The sequence below is a fragment of the Bactrocera latifrons genome, unplaced genomic scaffold (genome assembly GCF_001853355.1).
Source record: "Bactrocera latifrons isolate USDA-ARS-PBARC rearing strain unplaced genomic scaffold, ASM185335v1 scaffold_43, whole genome shotgun sequence".
Classification (NCBI taxonomy): domain Eukaryota; kingdom Metazoa; phylum Arthropoda; class Insecta; order Diptera; family Tephritidae; genus Bactrocera; species Bactrocera latifrons.
In genome coordinates, this window is record NW_017537079.1 from 1,397,925 (window position 1) to 1,419,627 (window position 21,703).

At 34.7% G+C, this 21,703-nt stretch overlaps 1 protein-coding gene across 1 annotated transcript in view; it reads right to left on the bottom strand.

Annotated features, from left to right (window-relative positions):
• LOC108972843 (mucin-2) overlaps window positions 1-21,703 on the bottom strand; it is a gene marked incomplete in the record, with an annotated part of 121,063 nt that overhangs the window by 49,748 nt on the left and 49,612 nt on the right. Inside the window, 1 exon segment of the mRNA XM_018939682.1 lies at window positions 128-1,129. Within this exon segment, the coding sequence (XP_018795227.1) occupies window positions 128-214 (87 nt within the window).

A 21,703-nucleotide genomic window follows, 5' to 3' on the forward strand; every position in this document is an offset into this window, starting at 1 on the left:
TATTCCCATTTTACAAAACTGGTGTTTTTTTTTTTTTTAGTTTTCTGTTTTTAAGCCCAAATGTGTTCCACCATTTATAAATTAACCACTAAACCATAATTAAGCAATTAAAACTGAGTATACTCACCACAGCGCGACCCGCCGGCGTCCGATAGATATCACTGGCGCCCGAGAGGCTCTGAAAATATTTCTTTGTGCCGTAAACGGTATCCATTTTCGCGCTCCTTATGTAGTCTGCCGTGTTTGTGTATAATGATGTACAGTATAATGGTAGAAAAATATATTTCAGTCCTTAAATTTCAATACACTAGTGAACACTGAGCACGTCTTTATTATTTTCAAAACAAAAAAAAAAAAAAAATCAGTAATAATCGCTTGCAACGCAGTATTTTAAATTTCAGACGGATTTCGTAAATTTTCACATAAATAATATATTTGTTCACTGACACACAAGATCACATATGCGTGTAGATGAGCATCAGCGCTGGCCAGTGGCTGTGAGCGGCATATTGCTAAGAGAATGCCGGCAATTGCATTGTCATAACGTGCGTCACTCACACCGACTATCGTGCAACATAACAGCAACGGCGCTGAAATGACACCTGAGTCGCAGTTGCAAACGTCGCCAGTTGTATGCGTAACTGTGTGCTCCTCTCTGTGTGTGAGTGTGTGTGTTATGGCGCGTGGAACTGTATTGATAGCATCAACTAATGAATGCAGCGCAGCAAAAAAACAAATCGAAAAAAGTTGGAAAAGTGCAGCTGTTGCTGTTCACGCTTAATATGCGTAATGAAATTGAGCTGGCAGTGGTTTTCTTGTTCTTGTTGTTTTTGTTATCACTTGCACGCTTTATTGCTGCCACACTGCTCTGTGTTCTGTTGCCAACCGGCAGCGTTTCGGCTTGTAAGTTTGCTTGTTCCGTTGGTTTGTTGTTTGGAGGAGTTGTTACTGCTATTGTTGTTGTCGTTTTTTGCTTGCAGCATTAACATCAGTGTTCGTTGTCGGCGTTATGATGTGCGCTGATGATGAGCGATGAGCTGCCGCCGTTGGCTCTGTTTTTCAGCTACTCGCTGGATTTTCTGTTGCAGGTGAGCGCTCTAACTGCAGGTGAAGATATTTTGCAAAGTTTCTGTAAAAAAAAATATTTAAAAATTTGTTACTTTAAAATAATGATAGAGAGTTTAAAAAATGTTGCTTATACATATAATTTATTTCTATAAACTTTCATAATTTTGAATATAAGCAAAATTCGCATTAACCTCACAATTGACTAATTTCAACTAAAATCTTAAATAAAAGTCATAAAGTAAAGAAAAGTAAATTTAAAGTTTTCTCTCTCGTTTACTATTGCAGAATTTTGCTGGCCAATAAGTAAGGATCCGTTTGACGAATGTAGGGCCCTCAGCTACTTTGTCAAGCATCTCTTTTGCGAATTCTAATACACGATATTTTTGTAAAAGATTTAACTCTTTTGGTACTTGTCTAGCGTTGAGCCGATTTACAAGAGATTTTGAGATGTCCGTATTCAAGCAGATTCTTTTTTCAATTTTTTTTTTTTTCGATGGTTAAAGCAGTTGTCGAAAACCAATTTATAACTGACTAATATACGAAAATCAAACCTCACAAGAACATAAAAAAGTTGTCGTTAACACGACGTGTCAAGTTTTCTAACTCCCCTATTTTGTTTCCAGAATAGAGGTAGCTCAAATGTCTTGGATGTATAAGGCATAATATATAACAAGAGAAAAAATTGCTTTACTGAAAAACTTTAGGAACTTTATTCCTTTTCAGGTTATAATATTTTTTTCTCATAATAGTCATTTGAAGAAATCCTAGTTCCTTTATCATCATAGCAAATTAAGTATGACATCGAACAGACTTTGTATATTTTATATCCATAAAGGTCAAACATATATATATTATATATTCCTGTTTTCTGTATTTTCTGCGGTTATCCAATACTTCAAAAATTGGCAAACTTTAGAGCCATGTGTAGATGTTTACGCATGTGAGGAAAGTTTTCTGAGCGCTAAAAAAAATCCTTTTGAAAACGAACTAAACCTCCCAACAATATTTCAAAAATCGAATTCTATAATGTTTATTCTACCAATACATTACCGACAACAATCTGATTCGGGCATAAAGGTAACTAAGTTGACATATACTAATTTTTCTTAAAGTTTTCTTGGTGCATGGTGCTTTGGCTCTTCACAAATTTTTTGCAAATAATAACAGTCAGTAATCTTCTATTGACTTCTGCACGAATGTTTTTTAGAATTTTGTCAATTCTTTGAGGTTTTTTGGGCCAGAGATTGTGGTTCTAAAACAGACCGAAGAGATTAATATTAGATCTGGATGCCCAACTAGCTGATCTGCTGGCAATATTTCCTTTCTAAATATCATTTATATGGCCATAAATACCAATTATTTGACCGAAATGTGGACATTCGGTTTTTTGGCCTTGTGAAAGTTCACTAATGGATCAACTTTCTAAAGCTTGGAATTGCTAAAATACTAAAATTTGAAGATCCACCGCAGAGATAATATCGATTTTTGCGTTGATTAAAAGACTGAACTTAGAGAGCTTCTAAAATCGAACCTTTCAATAAAACCTATTTGTATATAAATGCTTACTTCAATAAATCATTCTTACATGTACAGCATTATGATATAGACTATGGAAATTACTGTTTTATTTGACATATGATCCATCACTTACTTATCAGATTCACCGGAAAGCATGTAAGATAAAAGGTGTATCGGTTTAAAAGTGGTAATGCCAACAAATGCAGACAATTTTCACTCAGAAATTCAATTTAACAAATCCAGACATATATATATACTACTGTGAGCAATAAATAATAGGACTCTTTTAAATGAATTTCGCGCAAAATACTTTATTATTTACGTCCAGAACGGCCATCAACATCAACTGATGGTCAGCACGTCAATAAAATAATATAATTGGTGCTCAAGATCGGACGAATCAAGGAAAAGGGTTACCACCGACCGGCCAAACTATCAACAAGGCATACTATTTGAGAGTTATGCGTCGTTTGCGAGAAGATATTCATGAAAAGTGGCCGGAATTATGGGCCGACAACTCTTGGCTTTTGCACCTCGATAAAATACCGTCGTATTCTGCATTCATTCTTCGTGCCGCAACCACTGCATTACCCTGATTTAGCCCCGTGTGATTTCTGGCTTTTCAGCGAACTCAAACGACCGCTTCGGAGAAACCGTTTTGATTTAATTGAACACATTGAACACATTAAACGTTAATCGCTAAGCGCATTGAAGCTATTCCGGAAGTTGACTTTAACAACCAGTGTTTCGGGGATTGAAAAAAAAGTTGGCACAAGTGTATTGAAACCAAGGGCGATTACTTTGTGAAGACCACAAAAACTGTTGAAGAAAAAATTTTTAAATTATGAACAAAGTCTAAACATTGTTTGCTAATAATAGTAGTAACTTTACGATTTTGGAAAAAATAGAGCAAAAAATATACTCGGCATAAGTGACCGAATAACTTTTGTGCTGGATTTTAAACTCTAAATGAGCCCAATAATTCTTTGTAGATAATTTTTTTTGTGGCTGTTCTAATTATATAACGATATAATGTAGAACTAGAGTGCAAAAATGAAGAATATATTTTTATTATTATGCGGTCAATTTGACCTACGACAATAGTCAACGGGTTAAAAGCGTTTTCAATAAAAAAAATCTTGAAGTACATGAAAATACTTTAAGAGATAAATAGCGCTGACCGACAGCTGACTGCTATCATTCCTTGCCTAATGATATCTCTACATACAAAAGTCCGAACTGATATATTTTATATTAATTTTTCAGCAACAACAAAAATATTACAAATTTAATTGAATTCAAGCACTTGAGGATTGCCACCCGCTATGTTTTATATTTACTTAATTGTCAAGTCACTTTATTTAGCCCGCAATTTACAGCAGACAACTTGTTTATTTTCTACAACAACTGGTAATATGATATACGCAACAACAAATGGGAATAGTTAGATAAATTGCAAGTCAGCGGGTTTAAAGGCCAGACAAGTAGTCAAGCCGCGCACAAAGTCAAACTGACTGACAATGCCAATATCACAGCGCCACAGCGAAGAAAAGTGGACAATCCTGTATATGCAACAAACAGGCGGCCGCAAGGAATGGCGGCAATGAAAAACTGCATGCGCAAAATGAAATAAAAATAAATTAAAAGCAGAAACGCTGCAGGGAAATTCTCACTTTTCGGTGAAAACTTCAGCAGCAACAAAAATAAACAACAACAACGACAAGCAAACAAGCACAATGCAACGCGCAAAGTCCAAGTCCAAGTCTAAAGCGCACAAACGAAGGCGTCACCCGCTTGGCGACAAATAAATGGCGAAGCAGGAAAAGTGAACAACAAGCCCGTGGAAGCGACCAGCAGCTGCCAACAAGGAGTTTTACCAAATTCTATGCTGCCACGACGGCGAATGCCCGCCTTTCTTTGTTGTTTGCAACAAAGTTGAGAACGAGTTTTGCGCGCGGCAAGCGCTAGTAACAAAACATTGCAAGGAGAATAGTGAAAATTTTCGGTGTAAAAAAAAAAACAGTAAATAAATTGCACATTCAAACAGCCAACAGCTTGCAATGCAATATGGACTATGGACACAATGATAGCAGCAACAAAGATTAGCGCTTCGTAAGACAACCTTACAACAAAGCAGCGCTGCTTAGTTACAAAGTTGCCTTTCTTGCCACATCTTAGATGGAGGAAATGCAGCTAACAGCCGCTAGCAACAGACAGTTAGTGGAAATTGGAGCAGAAGAGGTGAAGACTACTTAGCAGCGGGCGACAATGAGGCACAGCAACAAAAGCAATGCGCGGGCAGTAGAGATAAAGTTGTGTGATTAGCCAGCGGCTAATGGAGTAAAAGGAAATGGAATGTGTTGGCAAAGAGCATAAAAATGTGGAAAATGTGAAAAAAGTGAATAATAATACACAGCTAGTTAAACTAATATGAGTGTACATAAAGTTGGCTACACTGCGTTTTGTTGTTGAAAAAACTTATAATATACGCCGAAAATGTTTGCTTTGAATAAAACTTTAAAGCAAATTCAAAACTAATGCTCACTTCATTCATGCTCCTAAATACAAATAATACTACTGATATAGCGCAAAAAACATCAACTAATCGACATGCTAACATCACTCACAACGAATAGAGAACTTGCTTAAACCACTTAGTATGATATTTTGGCACTGGATCAGCAAGCCCTCTTCAGCACCCATACTGATAACAGGTGTATCGAGCTTCTAATTCGATTAAAGTATAAATAGCTACTATATCGCTCAGTTCGTATACAACTTTATTAATTAAAATAGTTTATGTTTTAATTGACTAAATTAAAATTTATTAATGAACTTAGTTAATCATAATTCATTAAATTAGCATTGCTAATATGTCAATGGACTCATTTAATGTAGTTACCTTGTCAACAAAAAAACACATGACTCAAAGTCATTCCTGACAAATTAAAAAATGTCTATGTTTGAATAGAATGGTCCTTTAAACCAAATAATCAATAACAAAAACTATTACCAACAAATATTATTTAAGACTAAATTAAAAATTTATAAAGTCCATTTATTAATTCACCTAATTAGTACTGTCAATTTTTTAATCCATCAAATTGATAGTATTTGTTATTGAATTAATGTAGTCACTTTATGAACAGACTGAATGAAAAATTAGTATTAATTAATGCTGCAAATGTCTTATCAAGTGAATTATTATTATTTTTTAATTGACTAAATCAATTTACCCGATTTATTAATTGACTAAATTAAAAATGATATTGTCAAATTTTGAATTCATTTCATAAATTATCAAATTCTAATTGACTTGATTAATTTACTCAATTTATTAATTAAGTTAATATTATCAATTAGTGAATTCACTCAATTAATGTACTCGATTTATTAAATTAATAAATTAGAAATAACATTAGTAAAATTCTAACTTATTAAATTTATATTATCAATTAGTTAATTGACTCAATTAATTTTGTTAACTTGCTAATTGACTAAATTGAAAATAATATTGTCAAATTTTTAAATAATTTAATTCATAATATCAATTAGTTTAATTACTCAATTTATTTAGTAGTTATTATTTACTAATTGACTAAATTAAACATAATTTCGATAATTTATTTTCAAATTAATTCTTACAAATATTGTCAAATTTTCTGAAATTTAATTGATCGCAATCAAAAGCTATGCATGTAAACCATAACGATTTGTCTGGAAAGCTCACCTTCATATGTGATAAGCTTGCTAAATTCTATACCAATATACTCGTCAATGGAAATTTTTACCCTTTCACTTTTTAAGTACAGCCAACTAAGTAAAGCTGCCAAAACTTATTATTTTCTCCACTCCATTTTTTTTTTTTTTTCTTTTTTTTTTTTTTTTTTTTTTTTTTTTTTTTTTTTTTTTTTTTTTTTTTTTTTTTTTTTTTTTTTTTTTGTTGGCAGTTAAAGAAAAATTCCTCAATTACTTGATAGAAAATTTATGATTTTATTATTTATTTCCACATTACTCATGTCAGAGAGAAAATTTAACACATATTTGTGTCACTAGCAAACTGCCAAAAAGTACAAGCAAAAACAAAAGGTGTTACGACAGGTGTGGCAACTGATTTTACTACAACTTTCCAGCAAATTCTTACTCAATCACCTTTTATTTCTGTATATTATGATGTGAAATTCCAGCAAACGCAAGCATATTAAATATTTGTTGGTCATATCAGTTGGCTGCGACTTCTTTTTGAAACACAGCTGCATAGTTAATTAAAGTCAAAACTTTCATCAGGCTGCTTAGTGGCACAGTGGCAAGTTCATAACGCTTTCCAATGTCAGCAAATTTATTGATATTTTACTCAATATATCACGGAGCCGCCAACAACAATAATTGCAAATTTGAAACGTTGATAACTCCATTAGTTTGCAACATAATTGCAGCGTGCCATAGCGTTGCCACTTAGCAGACTTACTGACCGCAAAGCGCGAACCAAGTGAGTGTGGTGTATATTGGCGCGATGACACTTTGATATTCCTTGCCACCGAGCAAAAATATATCTAAATATGTTGGTAGCGCCATTGAGGCAAGCACAGTTGTGACTACATCATTAGCAACAGCGCTTGCCACAACCAACCAAACGCTATATTAACCCCTCAAATAGTCAGTCAGCCGATGCGGTAGTGTCCATGAGAATTTGTGTATTTTGTGCGTAGTTTGTTGTTACTGTTGTTGTTTTTTTCTTTTTGGTAATTTAAACTATGAGAATTTAAGACAAACGCTTGTATTTGCAAAATTTGCAATTTATAACAGGTTTTACTACTTCTGCCTCACACCCATAGCCACAAGCAAACACTCCTTTTGTGGTACTTTGCATTTTCTGCATACCTCCCACCTTCCCTGCACTTCCACCGCTGCTTTATGTTCGTGGCAAACTGCAATCTTCATTGCTTTTGAGCAATCACCAGCTTTCAGCCACTGTTCTCTCCCTTTTGAAGCTCTTTTATTCTCTAACTCACTCACACGCACACCTCTATTGCTCTCTCTCAACTCTTCTCACCTTTTTCGCATCATCATCATTACTAAATATTTATATATAATACCACATACATCCTTCCATTCCCAGCTATCTTCATTCAGCTGCAGTTGGCATGCGTGTTGCATGCATCTTTGCAACATGAAATTGATGTCATGTCAGCTCAGCATTGCTTGTGTCAAATGCCAGATTGCTACCGCCACTGTCGCCATCGCTATCTCAGCGCCGGCTACTCGGACTGTGGCCTCCACAGTGTGGCACCTTGCCGATCCCGCTGTTGGCAAAGTGACAACACCAAGCCCACACACACACGCACATATACAAAGATGCAGGCAGACGAACAACCAGTTGTTGCAAGATAATCAAATACATTTATTGGTGGTATCACATATATATAATATATATGTATATATGCCTGGCTGCGCGCAAAGCACGCTCTTGGGCATCGCAAATATTCCCTCCACTCAAATGCTGGCAACACTCAAACATACAGCCGCAAACATTACTGTTTATACTTATTTATTTATTTGTATGTATGTGTGTATGTATGTATGTATTCGTTATATTGCTTGTAATCAAGCAATGCCAATAGTTTGCGTCAAATATTGATTCATCGCTGATCGATTGGCCAGCCAGCATCTCACATACATACACACACACATTTGGTCTGGTATGTAGTATCCGGCAATGAAAGTGATTGAAGAGCTTGTCGTCGTTATTATTACACATATTGCTGCTGAATATTCATGCAGATGGTTTCTTGTTGTTGCACATACATATAAATACTTTTACCTTGATTACAATTCATTCATGCGGAAGTCTCGTCAACTAGCCACGCACGAGTTGTGTCCAACGAATAGCTGTAAATCTAATAACTTTCTTACTAGAACTGCTTCAAATGTGGATATTATTATATTAAATGAAATCATTTTAGAAATCATAAAGTAATTTTATTATTTATCTTCATTTTCTGCACCTCTTTTATGCCCTAAGGGAATCTCTATTAAAAAGTTGTCGAGTTAAACATCAGCAACTGGCTTTCTTTCTTAATTTTATCAAGAAATAAGCTGGAAAAATATTTTCAATTGACTAATTAGTATTATTTTGAATATAATAAAAATATTTCTTAATTTATGTAGTGAAATTGTTAATTTACTAAATTAATTTTTAAAATATGTCTGTTCTCTAAATTAATATTGTTAATTCGTTAATCGATGAAATTATTATTAATTATTGATTGACTTAATTAGCCAACTCCTTAATTGGCTAAATTAATATTTCCGCTTTATTAGTTAATTATCACAATATTGTCAGAGTGTTAATTAAATCACTTTTTGTTGTGAATTAATTAATTTACTCAATTAAACTGGTCAATTTATCAATTAACTGCTTCAAATTTATATCATCACTTTGTTAATTTACTTAACTAATGTAGTCAGCTCCTTAATTGACTAAATTAATTTTGAAAATTAATTAATTGATTGTCTCAATATGGTAAATTTTTTAATAATTTATTTAGTGTATTGTCAATCAGTTAATTTTACTAAAAAAAATTAAAATTAAAATGTTCATTAATTCAACTACCGTAGTCAACATTTTAACTGACTAAATTAACATTGCCAAATTGTTAATTGATTACTTTAATATGATCAATGTGTTAACTAAATAATTTAGTTTTGTCAGTTAGTTAATTTACTCAATAAATCTGGTAAATGTATTAATTAACTAATTAAAATTAATATGATCACTTTGTCAATTAACTCAACTAATGTAGCCAACTCCTTAAATGACTAATCTAATATTTCCAACTTGTTAATTAATTCAATCAAATTTGTCAATTTGTTAATTGACTCAATTAATCTAGTTATTAGTCAAACAATTTAAGGTATCAATTAAATTTTTTATTCCTGTGAAACTACATTCAATTATATAATATACGAAACTCGATTTCTTTTGCATGGTCACCACGGGCACGCTTGCAAATGTCCAAATTCTTAACTCAATTTTTGACGGTTTTCAAATATAAATTGGCAGATACTGCTGCAAGTACCATAGACTTGACGTGGCGAGGCGGCCAATTGACTGGGCCATTTCGTGAGATAACACGTTCACATAACTTGATTTTCAATAAGTAGATTATGATAATCAAAGTGTAGCTTATTTCGCCATCCTGTTGGAACTACATATTGTCCAAGTCCATATCATCCAATTCGGGCCAAAATTGTTCAGTTATCACCCGCACAAAAGCGCAATTTTTTCAAGATACCATGGTGACTCATGGATTACGTGTGCATTGCTGCTTGACGAATAATGCATTTTTTTTTTCTTATTAACGACGCCATTCGGCCAAAAATGAACCTCGTCGCTGAAGATGACTTTTCGATGAAAATTCGGATCAATTTCAAGGTGTTGCTCGGCCCAAGTTACGGTCACCTGACGATTCTGGTGGTCAAGCGTTTTCAGTTCTTGTGCCAATTTAATTTAAGGCTTGTAAGGATGTAGGTCAAGATATTTTCTTAAAATACGAAACAACAACGTCAGAGAGTTGCCCAACGATTGAGAACGACTTGTGAGAGACTGATTGGGTCCCCCTCAATTGATGAGCTAGCGGCAGCAATATTTTCCTGTGGATTCCCATTTTTCCACTAGACGCTCAATTGTTGATCTGACAGGACGATTATGACATCCATAATTGGGACGTAGCGCTCTTCTTTCCATGATGAAAAAGAAATGCGTTGAAAACTATAGGGTCCTTTGCTGTCCGGTCTACTTTTCTAACGTCCATATTGAAAACCCATATATGTATATTGTAGTATCGTATAATAGCTGAACGAAGGCAGCGAAAAATTGTCAACAGAACAGTAGCCAATATTAAATTGTATCAAAACCTGCTTATAATTTTTTTACTATTAAAGAAATTTAATAAGGTGGGAACCCTAGTTTCATTTTTTTTTTTTTTTTAATTATATATTAAGCAATTTAAACATATGCAGTTAAATATTTGTAATTTTTTTTGTTTCAATATAAATTTTTTGAAATAAATAATTTTAAAAATATTTTACAAGGTGGCAATCCTACAATTATTTTTTAATTTAAGCAAAAAATTTAAAACATTAGCAGTTAAATATTTTTTAATTTTTTGATTCAATACAAATTTCTACAAAATTTAATTCTTTCAAACAAGTGGCAACCACACAAGAGTTATTTTAAAATATAAGTGTTTTAAGTCTTTTAACCAGTACTAAAATCGTTTTATAGCTTTTTATTCCATAAACAATAATTATTATTTTTAAATTTTCCAAATGGTGGCAACCTCGGAAAAGTTTTTGTTTGAGCGATTGACTAGAAAACTTTAAATGTGAAGTAATTCTTCATAACGGTAGAGCCTAGACTACATTAGGAAACCATATACAATTAGCGTGACGGAAATTTGTTGCGTAACCAAATTTCGTTGCATATAAAATGCAAATATTATATATACTTGTAGTATAGTATGGCATAAAGTGGTTTCTCTAAAACCATTTAAAGTAAGTATATATTTATCTGAATCTAAATCTGTCCGATTGAAATATAAGCCACGCTCGTAGTACACCGTTTGCCACTTACGAGTCGTACGCGGTTCGTGACAAGATTTTACTCCAGTTTCGTGGCGTGGCAGGCACAACAGCGTTTTCATTTCGCCGGCCAAATGCTGACCGCGTAAAAGTAAATTTTTGGCACAAACACGAATGTACATATATATGCATATATATATGCATGGGTATGTGTGTGTATGTGAAATTGATGCAAAAGTATCTAGCACATTAGAAGATCTGCTTTGCATGAGATAAACTGATATAGTTGAGTATATGTATATACACCACTGTTCCCGCTGCATTGCAAAATACTTGACACCGAACGTGACACACGACTTTAACGACTGCCTCTAACACTCATTTAAGCGACGAAGTGTTTTTATTTACACTTCTCTCTGCCACTCGTACGATCATTAGAATTGCTACAATTAAATTCGTCAAAATGTCTGACCAGCGCTTAAGCGGTCGTGTGAATCGCCAGCCAGCCAGCCARCAAGTATGACGGCGACCAGTCTCAGAAGTTGCAGAAACCAAAGCGCCAAAAGGCCGGCGAGTACCTGCCAGTCGCGCCCCAAACAACTAAAACTCCAACCAGACCAGACCAGACCAGCTCCACTTCGGCTACTTGCTTTACTATAATTTTCATATATTTTTATGCGCCTTTGCTTCGTCACTATACACTCAATCATTACAGCGTGCTTTTGTGCCGCATTTCCTGCCTGCTTGCCACATTTCATTGCCGCCGTTGGCGCAGACTTCCAGCTAAAACGCCAACTTCAATGCCGACTGTCTGTCGCGCAGTGAGAGTTAATTCTTTTCGTTTTCTACATTATTATGGATATTAAGTTTGTACGTGCCAGTATGCCCACACACATACACACCTATTTACTTGCCGCTTATTGTCAATATGTAAGTAGAAAGGAAATTGTAAATTTCCGTTATTGATGCGATAATGATTATATTTATTTGCGTTCGTTCGCCAGCGGAAAGCACGATTGGGCGTTTAGTAAAAATGCAAGCGAGTGCCCACGTATGTGTGTGTGTGTCTATGCTTAGTGGAAAATTTAGCCTCAATGCCTAAGTGTTTTCTTAACCTAAATTGTTGTTGAAAAAATTCAAATTTAATACTAAAAGCAGCAATAACATTATTATTTTTATATTTTTATTTTATTTTGTTTTCTCTTTCGTTGCCGCAGCCGAGAAGGTAAGTGAAAAACTTTACTTTGGTCCACTTTTGCAGCTCACGAATTCGTAATTGGGTTAATATATCGATTAAATTAACAATTTCTGCAATAAAATTATTTTTAAAATACAGAAACAAATAAGAAAGCCAGTTTAAGTCAGCTAAAGTTAGTTATTCAGAGAGCGCAGTGAAGCGGAAGAAGAAGTCATAAAATACTTGATTTAATTGGTATTTTGGAATGTTATTGCTGTAGAAAATGTGGAATATTAATTTCACTTTAAAGCAGTTATAGGAAATGAAGAAATTTTGACTTTACTAAAATAGTTCTTTCTCTCTAACCCACTACAAACTTCAGCTAGAAACTTCCAAGCGGAAGTATTAGGTATAGTGAAGCGCTATGGTGTTCTAATCGTATTGAATAACTAAGGGAACATACAGGAAGCAACCTTATATAACACTGCTAGCCAATTGGTATTGCTGGCCTTGTCGAAGTGACTTATAACTTTCTGCGCAATCCTATTGCCAAAAGGCTTTCAGCTCATTGCTATGTCAATTTCACTGGTCCATAACTTGAATTTCCGGCCACCGGAGCATTTTCAACAATGAAAAATAGGACAAGTTGACCAAGTTAGCCAAGTTAACAGCATCTTTAATACCACGCCCGCTGGGAACGATCAAAAAAGCGATTTATACTCACAGAAAAGATTTACATCAATAGCCAATTGTAAAATATATCAGATATCAGGTCCACGGATGATAAGATTAGAACTAACGACCTTTGATTGAACATGGCCTTTTGAAGAACATGCAACAACATATTCGCCTCAGGTGCAAGCTAGAAGGTGATAAGGAAACCATTTTCCACATCCTTTTTGAATACCCAGCTCTAACGTAAACCAGACATAGAATACTTGAAATCCATTATCCACCAGACCTTGAATGGCCGTTTACAAAAAATATAACGGATAAAAGTGGTATCATTCAGAGCTCCAAACGGTTTGACCGTAAAGATGAAACGAGATAGCAAGAATTTAGTATTTTACCAGAATTTAATTTTCCATTCCGACCGCATCTTATGAACAGCAGCTTAGGGGTTTGCTATTCTTCTCGGCATAACTAGCCGTATCTCACCAACAAGTGCAACGCCTAATGTTTTCTGTATTGCTCCAAACTAAAATTGAAATGAAAAAAAACAGAAAGCAAACAGGCAGACCCACTTCTTAACATTAGATCTAGTAAAAAGAAACCCATTAATTTTTCCAATAGACGGCAGTAGTCATGTTTATCCCTCATCTGAGACAGTTTTGTGATTGCTTGGACCAGTATTGAGTCAGCATGCGTCAGAAATGAAGACACTGAAAGTGAAAGTACCATATTCTTCACTTTTTCTTCAAGTCCAACCATCATGGCAGCACTGTTTTGATTGTTCAGGAGAATTCCAAGTGCAGCCAGGTCCTCCTTCACCTGATCTTTCAAACGGAGTGGTGGACTTCTTCTTTCTCTGCTTCCCCCGCGGAAATTCGTCCATTCAGACGACATGACCTAACCTCATAACCCCCTGAACTATGTTAATGCCGTCATATATCTCGTACAGCTCATCGCCGTGGGCAATGTGCAAAAGAGTACATCTTCCGCAGAACCTTTCTCTCGAAAACTCGTAACGTCGAGTCATCAGATGTTGTCATCGTTCATATAGCCGGACAGGGATGAGCAATGACTTGTAGAGTTTGATCTTTGTTCATCGAGGGGGAACTTTATTTCCGGCAATAGAACGTCTGCTGCATCGTCATCGATTGCGGAATTGGGTTCACCATCTCATGGTGTTATGCTTTCACTGCCATTCAGCAGGCTGGAAAAGTGTTCCTTCTATAATTTTAGTATGCTTTGGGAGTCAGTCACTGGATCAACTCTGGGGCTTCTATAAGAATATGATCCGGGCTTGAAGCCTGCTATTCGTTGATGCATCTTTTCTTAGAACTTCCGAGCATTGTCTGGGGATCATCTACACTAAATTCGGATCTGTAACAGTCCGCAATTGGATCGTCTGAAGGAAGCAATCACCAGATCGCTTGGTTGGGTTATTCTTATATAATATATTCATCTTTGATAGTTTTCTTCTTATGTCTATGGCAAATTATTTTGCTGGTAAAATATTTACCTCAAGTAGCGCTTGTAGTTAGCATGATAAAGATTTGTATACCTTAGGAAGAAAGAAGATACCGAGATATTTGACTGAGGAAGCCATCCAGCATCATCAATCTTTAAAAAAGTGTGAACTTCAAATACCTGTGTTACTTAAACTGGACCGGGCCGTAACATTTTTTTTAGATCTTTGAAAGTTTGGTAAGAATTTTGAGCAATCTATTTCGCTTACCCTTGTGTCAATACGGCTAGGTTAGGTTAATCTGGTAGGTCAATAAGCTACACATGGACCTTTTTGGACCTTTGCGTATCGATATCAGATGGAGCTCACTAGCTAAGTCCAAATAGGAGGAGTAGTCGTTTAGGATGCCTGCGCTTGACGTGAATTTTAACAGGGTCTGCGGTCTCACAGCCACTACCTCCTCCATACTCCAATGTAGATCACATTTTCGGATGTTAATCGCTTTGTGGCCTGGCAACCAGCAGAAGAGAAGTTGCTTACTTCTGGCTTACCACTTTCCACAACGGTCCTGCTTCTCAAGACATTTCTGACCGATCTGCGATACAAGGTTACTGTCTTGATTGCTGCTTGACTGTCTACGTAGATGATGACTTTTGAATGCCTGCAGGTGCATTAGAGGCCAGCTCCGCTGCTTTTGCAGTAGCAAAGAGCTCAGCTTTAATATATCGAAATTGAAAAGTCTCAACTTGCACTCAATTTTATGAAATCTTTTAGAAAAGTTCTCTTTCTAGCAATATAAAAAATATTGAATACGGTTCTGCTTTAAAATTTCTATTAAATTCTGTGACATTATTCCAAGAACCTATACAAAACTCCAAATACAATCCAAGGGCATTTTACACATCTTAAAACTGCCAAACATCAATTTATAGCATTTATTCAATCAATTTAAATCCCACACAACGGCTGTTGATGTGCCAAACACAAAGAAACAAATTTTACCTTTTACTTTTTTACCGTTTTGAGATCTCACACACTTCTCCTTTTAATTTCCAATTACATGTAAACACTTCAGCATGCGGAACGCTTGGATTGAAACGCCGAACAAAAACGAGGAGTTCTATGGGTACAAAGCTCGAACGAATGAACGTTGTGTGGCAAGGTCCAGAAAAATTGCTTCGCTTTGTTTGCGGAATAAAAGCGGCCTTTGTAAACTCAAAAAGCAAGTATGCTCCAAAAATTATTACAACAAGGGGAGAAGTGAAAAAAATAGAAAAGAAAATGAGCGCAAGACAAATAGTATGGAAAGCCTAAACCAGAACTAAACTTTTTCCACATATGCGCAAATCAAATAAATAACATAATAAAAGACAGCGGCTAAAAGCACATAGAAAAAAAATGCCAAAACAAAGCAAAACAAAATAAAATGTAAAAAAGTCAAATTAATGAAAGATCTACTTAAATGTGGAAAAAGGTTGCCGAACAAAAAGAAGAATTCTTACAAAAGCATGAAGACATGTGACCTACTTTGTTTAAAGTGTTGCGCATGCGCAAGCAACGTTAGCTAAACGCGCAGTCAAGCGCAGGCAGCAACAACGCTTGGGCGCTGTGTTGGCGGTAGAATCTTCAAAGCAAAAACAGACATACTAAATGCAACAACAAATTGTTTTCTTCTTTTGTAGTTGCTGCGTTGAAGAAGTCTACATATGACTGCTTGCTTTAAAGGCATTTGTCCGCCTGTGCGCACAGGTAAGCCCATAATTTAAGTTCTTGGCATTGGGCACACTGCGGTTTTTATTGCTTTTGCTTTATGCCTCTTTTTTCCTCAGTAAGCAGCGACCGCAACACAAAAAGGTAAAATAAAATATAAACCTTAAACGAATAGTCAATTTTTGTTTTTCTCTAGTTGTGGTGAGACATTTGTGAGAACACCCTGTAGGAATGGCAACGCCAAGGAAATATACTCAGAATGAAACTCGTGGCTGCTAAGTACATGAAAACTAGTCTTGAAGTGGTCTCATATATGTACACTACATGGAAGTAGGCCCATCAAATAAAAAAAATCTGTATCTGTTTCGTTTCTAAGACTGACTATATTTAGTATGATAGCTAACAATTCTCAATAGGCTCTTAATTGTATGGCGTGTGAATTTGTTGTCAAGTACGATCCTCTTTTGGAGTCAGCCATATAATCCATAAATACTGTATATTTACAAATTTTTTCGTCTCATTCTTTAATGAAAGACTTAAATTATCTGTACTCATATATAAGATTATGTTAGTCCTATAGACACGTCAACCACGCATAGAACAGCTTTCATTCTTAACGATGCCAGATGGCGCGCGGTTCTATAGTTCATAAGTAGTAGTCAATCTTCGGTTGCTAGTTCTTGAAGCGAGTTCCAATATGTAGGTTCTGAGGCCTCACTATACAAACCTCTTCTAGAGCCTCTTACGTAGGCATCCCAAATGCTTGAAGCGTTACCTTGCTAATGCGGAACAAGTGCATAAGAGATATTCCATTATTTCTCTAGTGCCTTGCTCTTAATAATACCTGCAGTCATCCTAATGTGTCAGCCCCATTCTTTATTAATTTTGATAAGAATTTATGGAAAATTTTGATTTAATGTCTTTTTTAGCCAAAATAAAAAGCTAAATGTCATTTTAATAACATACCAGAGAGAAATTGGGAGCTCTGATGCTCATTTTGCCATAGCGGATCTCAATATTTTCAACCATCAGCTTAAATATAATGTGTTTCCGAGTCTTGAAACTATTGAATAGACTTAATATTAAAGTACTTATGCTTCTCAGATCTTGATTTCTCTCAAATTTGTTTACTGTAATTCAAACTCTGGATTAACCGAATAAAACTTAAACACTGAGTAAGTAGGTTCTTGAGATCTTAACGTATATATATCGAACATCAAAAAATAAACACGTTCCTTGTCGTGGCGCACAGCACGCACAAAGCTAGTCGAGACCTCATTAACAGTAGCATCAAGGTACCACCATATTAGATGTACGTACCTAGTACCTAGGCATATCGGAATCGCTGAAAACTAAGCTGGGCTGGGCTTGCAAGAAAGGGTTAATTTACCCAAATCAGATGAGAATCGTAATAAGCGGGTGTTCCCCTGTGTTTTTGTCTTGTATCGCTTAGCATATGGACCACGCATGATGAAAGCAAGCATTGATCAATAATGATCGCTTGCGAAATCTTTCCGGCTTAGCGTGGAACGTAAGAAGTCTATTAAGCAAAATTTCTCTCGCCACATTGGTAGGAATTCTAACTAGGAAGACTGTCCTACTCAGGCAGATTTTAGAGGGCACAACTTATCAAAGCTACTTGTAGAAAAATGATGTGGAATCTTCTCGACGCTTTCTCCTCCTCCATTTAGCTTTTGCTATACTAAAGTTGAAGCATCTTAGTACACATACCTTGTGCGAATCAGAAAAATTGACTGGAATTGATACTAGTTCCTTGCCTCAATAAAATTGAGACCATCTAAAGGCGTTTGTCTGGTCTGATAGGATTCCGATTTCTCTTCACAGACCCGAGCTTTACAGGGAATAAATTTTGATAATTTGTACATATAGCATATTATTATTTAGCCATCCAACGAGACCGAAGTCGCTGCAAAGGCTTCTAACCTGATCAGACAATCTAGCCGAGATCACAAGAGTTATTATTGTTATTTTAAATATTGTCAGCTTTTGTATTATCTGAAGTATTTTTCCTTCACCAAATTGATTGTTTCTCTACTGATTTTTTTATCGCCAACTTGTATTTCTTTCGTCTAATTTCTTCTTTTTCTTATTATTTTCAGCACTTCATTGACTACAAATTGATTTTCTACAGTTTTACCTACCTTACTCGAAGATTTGTCTTCAGTTTCGGTTACTTTTTTCTCTTCACCATCTTTTAGCTGCCAATAAGTGAAATTGACTCGGTCAGTCGCCCGATATACCTGGCCGTTGGGAGCGTGAGAAATGCGCTAACACCAAATTCAATAAGCGCATGTTTGCATACATGTGTTTCTATATGTATATCTGCATGTTTGTACATTTATTTAGTGGAGCAGCCACTCATTTTAATCACTGATTTTGATTTATGAACAGCAGTGTACGTTTTGAACTCGGTAAATTGCTTCTCATTTGTTTGCTAATAATATTGTTTATGAATATACAAGTATAAATACATATTCTGTATATATTTATACAAGTATACTTATATCTATCACATACCTTAATAATTTCATCTAACTAAAAGTTCATTGAATTGTTTTGTGAGCCCGCACTTGAGCTTGAAGAACTTGGCTACACAAAAAGTTAAATATATGTATGTGTGTAGACTTAAATATCTCCGCTTGAAAATAAGTATATAGTTCAATAGCTGCATAAAATGTGTAAGATTTTGGTAACGTATACTTATGAGAAAGTGTATTTATGTCTCCAGTACACAGACTCAATATCGTACGGTGCCTATCAAAGGCACTTCGTGTGTTTTATGAGTCTGTTTGGAGTGCTCTTTATAGAGGTTTGTGAAATTGATATACACCCGCAGAGTATATTGAAGAATGCATTTGAATATATATGGGGTGGTAGAAAAAGTCTTTTCGTATTTCCAATCAAATTTTAATAAGAAATAAATAAACAAATATGTATCATTTTGGTCGACCACTTTTCGCCGTTTTTCGCCTAGAGACATTATTCGATCAGTGTAAAACGGATATTTCCAGAACGGAAGCGAGCGAACCATTGTTGTGCTGCACGTACCGACGTGGCGAAGTTCATCAAAGATTCATCGAAGCTTTGTCAAATATTGAAACTATTTTTAGCGTTAAAATCTTTTTGGAAAAATATGCTGAAAATTATCTTCTTATTACATACAATTTTTCAAAAAATTATTGGAATGTCTTTTGATAGCAACTTTGTGAATGGTGTTCTAAATTGAGTCAGTAATTGCTTCAACTGTTCAATTTTTCATTACAAAATCACACAATTCGTATTTTCAAAATTGATTGCTTTTGTACAGCGTTAGTTAGCTAATATTGTCATCTTTCCTAGCAAATGATATTCCTTGAAATTTATTTTCATAAAATCAATTTCGTTCTGTTGATTGGCACACAAATTTACGCCTGAAGAAATACAAATTAAAAATTTTTGATTATTAATATTTTTGGTAGTACATACATACATATATGTTACATATGTACAGTTGTGATTTGGCAAAAATTGCTCATTGAAAACCCAACAAATATTTTGTACAATATATATTTATTTATGTTTTTATACAAAAGTTAAGAAAAGATAGTTTTGGAAAGAAGAAATATTTATTAATTTTTATAGATTTGAAAAGATTTTGATAAAAGTTGCTCATTTGTTGATACTAAGTACTAAAAGGTGTGTGGTCAACCGAAAGAAAGAACTTTCATTAAAATACTTCATATAATGACCAATATAGACTGTGTACGGGGAGCCAGAAAAACCAAGAATTCTTAAACCACTGGGAAGCTACATCATCACCGGGAACATTGGCTATATTATATTTTCAAAACAATTAGTGATCCTAAGCCACCAGTAATAAAATCCGCTGGGCTAGACTGCAACATAATAAGCGATATTGGCGTCATTGGGACACGTAATGGAAGTCAGAGTGAAGAAAGAATGTGTTGTAGGCTCACTCGCACAATTGACCCTCTATGAAACGATCGATATTTAATATGTATGGTTATTATCGTTTACATGTAAGTATCATATATGAGATCCTCTTCTCCGAGTTGGGATGGCAAAGTAAAGATATCTGCTTGTATATAATGTATATAATATATGGAAGCTTAAAATCACCAAGTAAATTTTTATACTAACTACTACTACTACTACTAGGTATGCTGTTTTAGTACTTTCAGTGGTGTTTTTTATTTCAAAATCTCATTACCCCCATTTTAAAAGCCAATAAGCCAATGTTACGTGTAAAAAATATTGTTATTTCCGAAGTATAATCCATTTGAGTCTATTTTTAACTACAACAAGACAATAAGAAAGTCACAGAATGTAAAATTTATGACAAATTTGAAAAATATTTGGACATCTCGATTATATGGAAGAGTAGTAAAGTTTTGATAACTTAACCGGTAAGCAGCCATTAAGATAACCGTTAAATTAATCGTTAAGCTAACCGTTAAATTAACCCCTAACGTAACCGTTAAACCATCAAAACTGCATAACTCTACAACATGTTTTTAACACGAATATTCCTTTGCATGTGCAAAAGCTACCTAATAAATATTTTTTTATAAATTTCTGCGTATAAATACCTACACACACACAAACACATTTCTCCATATATTCACACATACATATACGGATTTAATTAAATAAATGTTTAGCCAAAATCACAGATATTGACCACAAAAAAAGGAAAGCGCAACAATATACTGGCAAGAATGTCGAAGTTAGAAAAAGCATTTATATTTTGCAAACAATGTATTTTTAACAACCTTTGTCGCTATTGCATGAATCACTGCAACGCTTTGTGTTTACTATGCAACATAATTGCTCAAATATTTAAATTTTTTGTTTTTATTTACAGGTATGTATTTTTGTGATTTATACTTTTAATAGATATCTGAAATATTTATACCCAAAACAGTGTATATTATACCCGATTGCTGATATGTCCATACACCAACAGGTACCTCAGTCGTTGACATTTTGGGAAGAAATTTTGCACATGCCATTTTCTCATTTGTTCGAATCACCGATATTAGATCACTATAGCATATAGTCGTCATACAAACCGAGCGATCAAAACCAAGTTCCTGTATGGAAAACTTTTTCATTTGACAAGACATTTTAGCGAAATTTTGCATAAATTACCGCACCACACTATGATTTTCCAAGATATTATTCAGTTCGGAGAACTATAGCATATAGTTTTCATACAAATCGATCCAACCAAACTAAGTTCCTGTACGGAAAACTTTTTTATTTAACAAGATATCTTCACGAAACTTAGCTATGCTCCAAATCAACGCTAAAATCTCCGAAGGAAATGTTTAGATCGGCTCAATATAGCATATACATAGCTGCTAACCAAACTGACCTATCAAAATCGAGTTAAAGATTTTTTATATACTTTTATGCACCCGGGAAGGGTATTGTAGCTTTAATAACACGAAGTTAAATTTTTTTCTTGTTTTTTTAATATATATTTGAAATAT